General features: G+C 40.0%; 1 protein-coding gene across 2 annotated transcripts in view; it reads right to left on the bottom strand.

Annotated features, from left to right (window-relative positions):
* The window catches only part of LOC126473510 (dnaJ homolog subfamily C member 28), a 126,196-nt gene that overhangs the window by 81,130 nt on the left and 31,737 nt on the right, over nucleotides 1–13,329 (bottom strand). For both annotated transcript variants that reach the window (XM_050100609.1, XM_050100608.1), the window contains exon 3: nucleotides 3,120–3,239. In XM_050100609.1, coding sequence (XP_049956566.1) covers nucleotides 3,120–3,239 — 120 coding nt within the window. The remainder of the gene's footprint in view (nucleotides 1–3,119; nucleotides 3,240–13,329) is intronic.

Consider the following 13,329-nt stretch of genomic DNA (forward strand, 5'->3'; position numbering starts at 1 on the left):
GGGAGGGTTTGGAAAAGTCGCCCAGGAATTTAATGTGTATGACATACTGGGATAGATATGTATACTTAACAATATTACTTTGAGATGCGGTGTATGGACTATAGATACAACTTAGTACACGGAACAGATAATAGGATTGTAGAAGAGTTGGTTAAAATGTCAGAAGTAACTGAGTCCAAACCCGGGACCTACAATGATTCAGATTACCAGCCAAGGGTGCTACTGCTGGGATCACTCATTTTCCCCTACTTAAGTTACATAGTCATACTTCCACACTTACTGGCTGCTGAAAGTTCATGGTCATGTAAGGAACACGCAATCTTTAATTTACTGATGACAGCCGAATGTATCTCTGCTCATCCACATATATTTGTCTGGTGATATTTGTAGTTAATACAAATTATGAAGGTCTCCATGAAGATTCTGCCCTTTGTAAATTTAATGAACAGCACTTCTTTAACACATTATTTTCTTACGCAAAGCTGAATTTGTTGCCTTACTCTTGAGCTACAATATTCTATGGTCTATGTGCGCTCTTTTATATATAGAAACAGCTGGTTGGCTCTACAAGCCATCTTGCAGTGGGAGTTACTCGCTCGAACGTAGGATATCAGGGCATGTTGCCCAACGCTGCTGCTTGTAGCTGGAATGTTGTGAATCTACAGAGAGAGAGAGAGAGAGAGAGAGAGAGAGAGAGAGAGAGAGAGAGATGTACACAATGATTGTGGATAGTGCTATCAGTTTGCAAACCTGTTCTTGTAGTGTTCGGTGTGAAGATTAGTTTTATACAGCTCTCCATGCTACTCTATCCTGTGTATGCCTCATCATTTATTTGAGCCTGTTTACTATATGCATCTCTTGTCTTCCTCTACAATTCTTATCCCCAACCCTTCCCTTCAGTACTAAATTGGTGAGCTCTTGGTATCAGCCGATCCTATCTTTTAGTCATGTTGTGCCACAAACTTCATTTCTCCCCAGTTCTACTCAGTACATCCTCATTAGTGACATGATCTACCCACCTAATCCTCTAGATCTACATCTGCATCTACATCTACCCCTATACTCTGTAAGCCACCATATGGTGCATGCCGAAGAGCACCTTGTACTATCACCTGTCATTTCCCTACCTGTCCCACTCACAAACAGAGCAAGAATAAAACATGTTTATGTGTCTCAGTACAATCCCTAATTTCTCGTATCTTATTTTTGTGGTCCTTATGTGAAAAATAGGTTAGCAGTAGTAACATCCTTCTACAGTCAGCTTCAAATACTGGTTCTCGAATTTTCTCAATATGCTGCTAGAAAGCCTCTCGGGCATGTTGCTTGAAAGTATCTCGGGTATGCATCAATCGATGCAGCTGCATGCCCGAGAGACTTTTTTCAACAGTGTCCCACAAAAAGAACATCGGATTTCTACCAAGGTTTCCCATTTGAGTTCACACAGAACACTGTATCCGAACATTATGGGATTGTTTTTCCAACACATCTGCATTAATTAACACATTTCTACATTTAGAGGAAGCTGCCATTCATCATATCTACTAGAAATTTTGCCTAAGTCACTTTGCATCCTCCTACAGTCATCTGATGATGGCACTTCCCCATACACCACTGCATCTTCAGCATTCTTCTGTAGCACCACATTTCAATAGCTTCTATTCTATTCTTGTCTGAACCGCTTGTCATCCATGATTCATAAGACCATAAGAATAATAACTAAAAGTAGTGTTTACTGTTTTTGTTATTGTTGCCACTGCTACGATGGTTATGACAATGATGATTATGCTGCTGTTGTCTTTGGGTCTTCAGTCTAAAGACTGTTACTCAATCTGTGCATCTAATCTTCAGCATCATTTTGCAGCACCATGTTTCAAAAGCTTCTACTCTCTTCTCATCTGAATTGCTTATTATCCACATTCCACTCCTGTACAAGGCTACACTTCAGACAAAAACCTTCAAAAAAACACTTCTTAACGCTTAAATTTATATTCAGTGTTAATCAATTTCTCTTCTTCGGGGATACTTTTCTTGCTATTGCCTCTCTACTTTGGCCATCATCAGTTGTTTTACCAACCAAATAGCAAAACCAATCTACTACTTTTAGTGTCTCATTTTCTAATGTAATTCCTCAGCATTTCCAGATTTAATGCAACTACATTTCATTACCCTTGTTTTGCTTTAGCTGATATTTACCTTATATCCTCCTTTCAAGATATTGCACATTCCTGCCAACTGCTCTTCCAAGTCCTTCGCTGTCTGTAACAGAATTACAAGTCATTGGCAAACCTCAAGGTTTTTATTTCTTCTCCCTCAAATTAAATTCTTTCTTTAAATTTTTCTTTGGCTCGCTTTACTGCTTGCTCAATATTCACACTGAATAAAATTTCGGATAGTTTAGAACCTGTCTCATTTCCTTCTCAACCTCTGCTTCCATTTTGTGCCCTTCAACTCTTATAAATGCCTCCAAATAATTTGTGCCAGTATTCTAGTTCAATAACATTCACACCTGTCAGAACCCACTTTTTTGGAATTCGAATTGTTACATTTTTCTTGAAGTACATGGGTATTTTGCCTGTCTCACACATATTGCACACCATATGGAATATATCTGTCATGGTTGGTTATCCCAAAGATGTTAGTAGTTCTGAGGGAATGTCATCTATTCCCACGACCTTGTTCCAACTTCGGTCCTTCAGTGCTCTGTCAAATTCTTCTCACAGTATCGTATCTCCCATCTCATCTTCATCACGTCCTCTTCCTTTTTACTACTGTAGTAGAATGAAATGTTCCTGAAGACTGGAAGTGACACTATAGGAAAGATCAAGATCAGTGATCCTGTAAGTAATTTCTCTCACACAGATGAAAGAAGTTTGGTCAAAGATACTAACAGAATTAACATTAGCAACGTAGAAAAGTATAACAACTGATGATGAAATGTAGAAGTGAGTAAGAGGGAGACTACAAGGTATACTGAACACTTTTTAAACTAGTACACAAAGCAAAGATAATATCAGAAAAGAACAAGATCAGACAGTAGGATAAAAGTTTTGACATTTAGGTTTTCTTAGTGCATATTAATGATGGCTATTTATAACATAAAACATTATAGATAGACTTACTCTTATGTCAAATTCTTGTTTGTTTTCTTCATAATACAAGCCATATTCACCAGCTCCTTTTTCAGAGTTCCAACGGTCTGCTGCAAATTTATTTTGTAACTCTCTGTAAGCCCTTTCTATCTGCAAGGTAACAAAAAACAAGGACATTATTGGCTCTATTTTGTCTAATAATGATTATTGGAGAACCATGCTGTTATGTGATCTAGAATGTTTCTAATATATAGTACCAATGAGTCATGATTTGGTTTGGTTCACTTTACACATTCATTACACAAATTGCATGCTTTTATCAAAACATAAGGTATGTTGATTTACAGGTGAGTTGCTCTAGTATAAACATAAATTAGCAGTTTGAAAAGTGCAACAATGATGGCTGCACTACTAATGTTAGAATGAAACACACATGAACTGACAGCCTGGAACATTTGTTTTCAATGTCTTCCTCCAATAAATAACACTCACGTTGTTCATGGTGCTTTCACACTCACCCACAATGGTCTTCATTATTATTCACACTGCCCAACAAATGTTTATAACAGTGGAGTCCACTGTGAGTGAGCCCGAAAACATAAAAAATAATGTGAATGTAATTTTTTGCTGAAATACAGTGAAAATAAATATTCCAGGTATTCATTTAAGTAAGTCTCATTCTAACATGAGTTTGCAACACAATCATTACATCACACATCTTACACTGTTAGTTCCTGTTTATCCTTGTATTTTGATAAAAGTTTAATTACTTTCTGGACCTACAGAATTCTTATATCACTGAATCAAGCAATGGAAACTCCAGGTTGACATATCAACAATATTAGGAAAAGGACAGATTGCTACTCACTGTAAAGGTGACAGATTGAGTTGCAAGCAGCCACTGTCACGTTAACAGTTGTGCCTGTCTGCAACTAAATGTGTCATCTTTACAGTGACAAGCAATCTATCCTTTTCCTTATATCACTGAATCATGTATAAACAAACACACACACACACACACACACACACACAAAACCTTTGCTTTTTGTTATCAGTTTTGCATACAATTAACTTCAGAAATTTTTATGTACATAACACTTTTCAAAGTTTTTTTGTTGTTGTGCCTATTTCCGACTCAGCATTTCCGATATATGGTGAGTAGCAACTTTCCTTCTCATAATATTGATACTTTTCAATAAATTACGAGACAGAACTGCTGACCAGTGCTTATCTTCAGGGGGGCAACATGTGTAGCACTGCTGACAAGATACATAAAACATAAAGCGATACATTTCCTAAAGTTTGAAACTAATAGTTCCTCCCATGGAGAGAAGAGAGGGATGGATAAGAAAAGTTAAAAATATGGGGCAGGTCACTCATACTTGATACATTTCTTCCCTTTATAATGATGAAAACAACCAATTTCCAACAAAATAAGGTAGTTGAATAGATAAAAAAATCTACTCACCACGTGACGACAGAACAAACACATAAAAGATTATAATTAGGCAAGCTTTCACAGCCAGTGGCTTCTTCTTCAGGCCGAAGGGTTGAAGGAGAAGAAAGAGGGGTGATGGTAAAGGACTGGAAAGCTCTAGGAAAAGGGGTAGATTTAAGAAAGTCACCAATAACTGCTGGTCAGGGGAGACTTACCAGCCAGGATGAGAAGGAAAGACTGATTATTGGGGACTCCACCAGACGAGATTTGCAAACCTGAGAGCTTAAAGGTGGAAGACTGAGATTTCTGCCTAAACATCATGCATGAGACAATAAGAGTGGACAGCTAAGTATGAGGGTTGTACCAAAAGTAAGGTTCCCAATGAGCTACAGCCTCGAGGGAAGGTGTTAGGCTAAATCTGACAACAGTTCCGTGCACAGTGGTTCCCCTACTCTTGAGGCTGGATGTTCGCAATTCGCTACGTCACTGAGGGAAGTATTGATTGCTGCTCCCGCCAAGTGCGAGTTTTGAGCAGTAATTCGATTTCTCCATGCAAGGACATTATCGCCCGTGAAGATTCACTGGCAACTGACTGAGGTTTATGGTGAAGAGTACATGTCTGTTCAGCATGTCTGCAAATGGTGCAGGGCTTTTGCTGATGGTCGCACGGAAGTTCATGATGAAGAACGAAGTGGAAGACAACAGGTTTTGGATACAATTGTCCAGAAGATCAACAGTGAGCTGCTCAAAGATCGGAGGGTCACCGTCCGTGAACTTGCTGAACACATTCCTGAAGCTTCCCACGGCACAACTGAAAGAACTTTAGCAGGAATGTTGGGTTATTGCCAGGTATGTGCTCGCTGGGTGCCCCGGATGCTGACTGATGGCACAAGGTGCAACGCCTTGACTATGCTCGCAAGTTTCTTCAACATGAGGGGGGAGGCAACAAGGAGAAGCTGTTGAACTCTATCATCACGGGAGATGAAATGTGGGTGTTTCATTACACCCCCGAAACAAAACAATGATCTCGTCAGTGGCCTCATTCGGTTCACCGCCACCAAAGAAATTCAAACAAACGCAGTCAGCAGGAAAGGTTATGGCGACTGTGTTTTTGGATTGGAAGGGGGCATTCCTCATCAATTTCATGCAACCTGGGATGACAATAAACTCAAACAGATATTGTGAAACATTGACCAAACTCTGGCAAGCAATCCAGAATCGCTGAAGTGAAGGAGGGAGTAGTGCTTCTTCATGACAACACTTGGCCCCACGTCGCTCGTCAAACACAGGAGCGTTTGAAGAAATCTGGGTGGACTATTATGCCCCATCTCCCGTACAGCCCAGACTTAGCCCCCAGCAATTATCACCTCTTCCCCAAGCTAAAAGAACACTTAGATAGCAAACTCTTAAAGAGTGATGATGAAGTCCAAGCAGAGGTCACACACTTCCTCAATGGCTTGGCAGGAGACTTCTTTGACTTAGAAATACGAAAGCTGGAGCATTGTCTTCAAAAGCGCGTCAAAAAAAATGGAGATTCTGTTGAAAAATAGACAAAGGTGTAAGCTTTTCAATGATGTATAAATTAATAACAATAAACAATGTTTTCTATTTGTAAAAAAAATGGGAACCTTACTTTTGGTACAACTCTCATACATTGTATGTAACAGAGGAGGGAGCCTTGACATTCAAAGCAAACATATTTGTTCAGACGCAGACTCCTTACAGCAATACACCACAATTCTCACCTCAGTCCTCACTGTACATAATCACCCCACCAGCCTCGTTCAAAAGCAGATTTCCTGGGCCATCACATCCAATCCTGGTACTGCTGATCCCTCCAAAAAACAACTTCCGAGCACACCATTGGTCACTCAGTATTATCCAGGTCTGTAATATATTAATCAATTAGTTTGACAAGGCCATGACTTCCTAAAATCATGCCCTGAAATGAGATCCATTCTGTCTGAGATTTTGCCCACCACACCTACAATAGCTTTTTGTCACCTCCCAATCTCCGTAATATTTTTGTCAGCCCCTATGCTCCTTCTGCACCCATCTCCCTACCGTATGGCTCCTACCCTGTGACTGTCCCCACCACCCTATGCAACCTCCCACCACCAACTATACCAGCCCTGTAACTGGCAAAACATATATCAAAGGGAGAGCCACCTGTGAAATGACACCTGTCATATACCAACTGTTATGTAAACAATGTCTGGCCTTCTACATTGACATGACTACAACCAAATTATGAGCTAGGATGAATGGAGATAGGCAGAGGGTGTATACTGGCAACACACAGTATCCTGTTGCATAGCGTGTTTTACAATATGAAAATTGTGACTATGGTGCCTGTTTCACCACATGTGCCATCTGGATTCTTCCCCCAGACACAAGTTTCTCAGAACTCCGCAGATGGGAACTAGCGTTACAACATGTCCTTGGTTCTCATCATCCACACGGCCCTAATTTACGTTAATTTCTTCTGCCTTAGCAGTTCCTTTCTTCACTCTGTTTAAGTTTTCTACATCTTTCATTTTCTTACCTGTCTATTTTTCGACACCCCCCCCCCCCCTCCCCCCTCTGTTACATACAATGCACTTAGATTTTCATTCTTATTAACTCATGCATGATGCTTAAGCAGTAATCTCTGCCTTGCACATAACCCCGTCTTCCACCTTTAAGCTCTCAGGGTTTCAAATCTTGTCCGGTGCAGTCCCCAATATTCAGTCTTTCCTCCCTTCACTTGGGGTTCTGGGTACTTTCCTGAAATATACCCCTTTCCCTAGAACTCTCCAGTCCTTTTCCTTCACCTCTCTTCCTTCCCCTTCAACTCAACTGTCTGAAGAAGAAGCCACGGGCTCTGAAAGCTTGCCTAATTACAATCTTTTATGTGTATGCCCTGCTGCCACTTGGTGAGTAGATTTTTTTATCTATCCAATTACCTTATTTCTTCTCGTTAGTTGGATGGGCCCCCCATGAACCATGGACCTTGCCGTTGGTGGGGAGGCTTGCGTGCCTCAGCGATACAGATGGCCGTACCGTAGGTGCAACCACAACGGAGGGGTATCTGTTGAGAGGCCAGACAAACATGTGGTTCCTGAAGAGGGGCAGCAGCCTTTTCAGTAGTTGCAGGGGCAACAGTCTGGATGATTGACTGATCTGGCCTTGTAACATTAACCAAAACGGCCTTGCTGTGCTGGTACTGCGAACGGCTGAAAGCAAGGGGAAACTACAGCCGTAATTTTTCCCGAGGACATGCAGCTTTACTGTATGATTAAATGATGATGGCGTCCTCTTGGGTAAAATATTCCGGAGGTAAAATAGTCCCCCATTCGGATCTCCGGGCGGGGACTACTCAGGAGGACGTCGTTATCAGGAGAAAGAAAACTGGCATTCTACGGATCGGAGCGTGGAATGTCAGATCCCTTAATCGGGCAGGTAGGTTAGAAAATTTAAAAAGGGAAATGGATAGGTTAAAGTTAGATATAGTGGGAATTAGTGAAGTTCGGTGGCAGGAGGAACAAGACTTTTGGTCAGGTGATTACAGGGTTATAAATACAAAATCAAATAGGGGTAATGCAGGAGTAGGTTTAATAATGAATAAAAAAATAGAAGTGCGGGTTAGCTACTACAAACAGCATAGTGAACGCATTACTGTGGCCAAGATAGACACAAAGCCCATGCCTACTACAGTAGTACAAGTTTATATGCCAACTAGCTATGCAGATGATGAAGAAATTAATGAAATGTATGACGAGATAAAAGAAATTATTCAGGTAGTGAAGGGAGACGAAAATTTAATAGTCATGGGTGACTGGAATTCGTCAGTAGGAAAAGGGAGAGAAGGAAACATAGTAGGTGAATATGGATTGGGGGGAAGAAATGAAAGAGGAAGCCGCCTTGTAGAATTTTGCACAGAGCATAACTTAATCATAGCTAACACTTGGTTCAAGAATCATGAAAGAAGGTTGCATACCTGGAAGAATCCTGGAGATACTAAAAGGTATCAGATAGATTACATAATGGTAAGACAGAGATTTAGGAACCAAGTTTTAAATTGTAAGACATTTCCAGGGGCAGATGTGGATTCTGACCACAATCTATTGGTTATGAACTGCAGATTGAAACTGAAGAAACTGCAAAAAGGCGGGAATTTAAGGAGATGGGACCTGGATAAACTGAAAGAACCAGAGGTTGTAGAGAGTTTCAGGGAGAGCATAAGGGAACAATTGACAGGAATGGGGGAAAGAAATACAGTAGAAGAAGAATGGGTAGCTCTGAGGGATGAAGTAGTGAAGGCAGCAGAGGATCAAGTAGGTAAAAAGACGAGGGCTAATAGAAATCCTTGGGTAACAGAAGAAATATTGAATTTAATTGATGAAAGGAGAAAATATAAAAATGCAGTAAATGAAGCAGGCAAAAAGGAATACAAACGTCTCAAATATGAGATCGACAGGAAGTGCAAAATGGCTACGCAGGGATGGCTAGAGTACAAATGTAAGGATGTAGAGTCTTGTCTCACTAGGGATAAGATAGATACAGCCTACAGGAAAATTAAAGAGACCTTTGGAGAGAAGAGAACCACTTGTATGAATATCAAGAGCTCAGATGGCAACCCAGTTCTAAGCAAAGAAGGGAAGGCAGAAAGGTGGAAGGAGTATATAGAGGGTTTATACAAGGGCGATGTACTTGAGGACAATATTATGGAAATGGAAGAGGATGTAGATGAAGATGAAATGGGAGATAAGATACGGCGTGAAGAGTTTGACAGAGCACTGAAAGACCTGAGTCGAAACAAGGCCCCGGGAGTAGACAACATTCCATTAGAACTACTGATGGCCTTGGGAGAGCCAGTCATGACAAAACTCTACAATCTGGTGAGCAAGATGTATGAGACAGGCGAAATACCCACAGACTTCAAGAAGAATATAATAATTCCAATCCCAAAGAAAGCAGGTGTTGACAGATGTGAAAATTACCGAACTATCAGTTTAATAAGACACAGCTGCAAAATACTAACGCGAATTCTTTACAGACGAATGGAAAAGCTGGTAGAAGTGGACCTCGGGGAGGATCAGTTTGGATTCCTCAGAAATGTTGGAACACGTGAGGCAATACTAACCTTAAGACTTATCTTAGAAGAAAGATTAAGAAAAGGCAAACCTACGTTTCTAGCATTTGTAGACTTAGAGAAAGCTTTTGACAACGTTAACTGGAATACTCTCTTTCAAATTCTGAAGGTGGTAGGGGTAAAATACACGGAGCGAAAGGCTATTTACAATTTGTACAGAAACCAGATGGCAGTTATAAGAGTCGAGGGGCATGAAAGGGAAGCAGTGGTTGGGAAAGGAGTGAGACAGGGTTGTAGCCTCTCCCCGATGTTATTCAATCTGTATATTGAGCAAGCAGTAAAGGAAACAAAAGAAAAATTCGGAGTAGGTATTAAAATTCATGGAGAAGAAGTAAAAACTTTGAGGTTCGCCGATGACATTGTAATTCTGTCAGAGACAGCAAAGGACTTAGAAGAGCAGTTGAACGGAATGGACAGTGTCTTGAAAGGAGGATATAAGATGAACATCAACAAAAGCAAAACGAGGATAATGGAATGTAGTCAAATTAAATCGGGTGATGCTGAGGGGATTAGATTAGGAAATGAGACACTTAAAGTAGTAAAGGAGTTTTGCTATTTAGGGAGTAAAATAACTGATGATGGTCGAAGTAGAGAGGATATAAAATGTAGACTGGCAATGTCAAGGAAATCGTTTCTGAAGAAGAGAAATTTGTTAACATCGAGTATAGATTTAAGTGTCAGGAAGTCATTTCTGAAAGTATTTGTATGGAGTGTAGCCATGTATGGAAGTGAAACATGGACGATAACTAGTTTGGACAAGAAGAGAATAGAAGCTTTCGAAATGTGGTGCTACAGAAGAATGCTGAAGATAAGGTGGGTAGATCACGTAACTAATGAGGAGGTATTGAATAGGATTGGGGAGAAGAGAAGTTTGTGGCACAACTTGACTAGAAGAAGGGATCGGTTGGTAGGACATGTTTTGAGGCATCAAGGGATCACAAATTTAGCATTGGAGGGCAGCGTGGAGGGTAAAAATCGTAGAGGGAGACCAAGAGATCAATACACTAAGCAGATTCAGAAGGATGTAGGTTGCAGTAGGTACTGGGAGATGAAGAAGCTTGCACAGGATAGAGTAGCATGGAGAGCTGCATCAAACCAGTCTCAGGACTGAAGACCACAACAACAACAACAGTTGGATGGGTTTTGGGTTCTGCTAAATAGATCAGGAGTCCACTACACACAGAAGGCAGATACATAGGTAGCAGGGGCTGTGGACTGAGTGGTTTTTTAGGTTAGAGGGTCTCAGGGAAACACATAATAGGCTTCAGCGTCAAAGGGTGTGGGTCAAATGCAGGACGAACATAGATCTAGGTACCATCGGTATAACAGATGTAAATTGTCGAAGGCATGTTGGGAAAGCACCAGAGCTCCAGGTGCTAAGAGAAAGCACTAATGCTCAAATTGTTATAGGCCTTGACAAATGGCTAAAGCCGGAGATAAGTTCACCCAAAATTTTTGCGAAGGACCTAATAGCATTCTGAAAGAATAGGCTAAACGCAGTTCACAGTGATATGGTTTTTGCTGTTAGAAGTAGTTTATCTGGAGCGAAATTGAAGTAGATAGTTCCTGTGAGTTAGTATGGCTACAGGTCATTCTTGCCAACTGGAATAAAATAATAATTGAATTCTTCTACTGACCTCCCAGCTCAGATGATACAGTTGCTGAAAGGTTCAACAAAAACTTGAGTCTAATTTCAAACACATATTCGACTCATACAATTATAGTTGGTGGTGACTTTGATTTACCCTCAATATGCTGGAGAAAATACATGTTTAAATCTGGAGGTACACATAAAATATCATCCAAAATTGTGCTAAACGCGTTCTCTGAAAATTATTTTGAGCAGTTAGTTCATGAGCCCACTTGAACAGTAAATGGTTGTGGAAACACACTTGAATTCTTAGCAACAAATAATCCTGAACTAAGAATGAGTATCATTATGGATACAGGCATAAGTGAACATAGGGTTGTTGTAGTGATACTGAATATTGTAACTCCCAAATCATCCAAAAATAAATAGAAGATATGCCTACTCAAAAAAGCAGATAAAAATTCACATGACATCTTCCTGCGAGGCAATCTCCACTCATTCTAAATTAACAACACAGGGGTAAGTGTAGACCAGATGTGGCTTGAATCCAAAAAAAATAGTATCAACACCAACTGAGAGGTTTATACCAAATACATCAACAAACAATGGAGCTGATCCCCCTTGGGGTCAAAACACTGTTTCAGAAGCAACAAAAAGGCATGCCAAACTTAAACGAACACAAAATCTCGAAGACTGGTGAGCTTTTAGAGAAGTTAAAAATTTAGCATTGACTTCTATGCAAAATGCTTATAATAGTTTCCACAATGAAACTTTGTATCAGAACCTGGCAGAAAATCCAAAGGGAGTCTGGTCATATGTAAATTATGCTAGTGGCAAGACACAATCAATGCCTTCTTTACACGGCAGCAATGGAAATACTATCGATGACAGTGCTGCTAAAGCAGAGTTACTAAGCACAGCCTTCCGAAATTCCTGCACCAAAGAAGCTGAACTAAATATTAGAGAATTTGAATCAAAAACAGCTGCCAACATGAGTAACTTAGAGATAGATATCCTAGGAGTTGTAAAGCAACTTAAATCACTTAATAAAAGCAAGTCTTCCAGTCCAGAGTGAATACCAATTAAGTTCCTTTCACAGTATGTTGATTCAATAGCTCCATATTTGACAATCATATACAACCACTTGATCGACGAAAGATCCATACCCAAAGACTGGAAAGTTGCACAGGTCACACCAATATTCAAGAAAGGCAGTAGGAGCAATCCACTAAATTACAGGCCCATATCATTAACTTCAATATGCAGCAGGATTCTGGAATATATATTGTGTTCGAACATTATGAATTACCTCAAATGACACACAATCAACACACATTTAGAGAAAATCATTCTTGTGAAACAGAACTAGCTCTTTACTCACACAAAGCTATCGACAAGGGATTTCAAATTGACTCTGTATTTCTAGGTTTCTACACAGCTTATGACACTGTACCTCACAAGCAATTTGTAACCAAATTGCGTGCTTATGGAATATCATGTCAGTTATGTGACTAGATATGTGATTCCTTATCAGAGAGGTCAGAGGTCCTAGTGTTTGATGGAAAGTAATTGAGTAAAATAGAAATGATTTCTCGCAGTCCTCAAGGTAGCACTATAGGTCCTCCACTGTTCCTTATCTATATCAATGATTAAGGAGACAATCAGAGCAGATGTCTTGGGTTGGTTGTAGATGATGATGTCGTTTACCGTCTAGCAAAGTCATCAGAAGATCAAAACAAATTGCAAAATGATGTAGAAAAGGTATGTGTATGTTGCAAAAACTGGCAATCAATGCTAAATAATGAAAAGTGTGAGATCATCCACATGAGTGCTAAGAGAAATCCGTTAAGCTTAGGTTACATGATAAATCAGTCAAATCTAAAACCTGTAAATTGAACTAAATACCTAGGAACTACAATTATGAACAATTTAAATTGGAAAGAACACCCAGAAAATGCTGTGAAGAAGGTGAACCAAAGACTGCGATTTATTGGTGGAACACTTACAAACTGCAACAGATCTACTAAAGAGACTACCCACACTACACTTATCCATCCTCTTTTAGAGTACTGCTGCA

Source organism: Schistocerca serialis, chromosome 4, assembly GCF_023864345.2.
Source record: "Schistocerca serialis cubense isolate TAMUIC-IGC-003099 chromosome 4, iqSchSeri2.2, whole genome shotgun sequence".
In the NCBI taxonomy this organism is placed as follows: Eukaryota; Metazoa; Arthropoda; class Insecta; order Orthoptera; family Acrididae; genus Schistocerca; species Schistocerca serialis.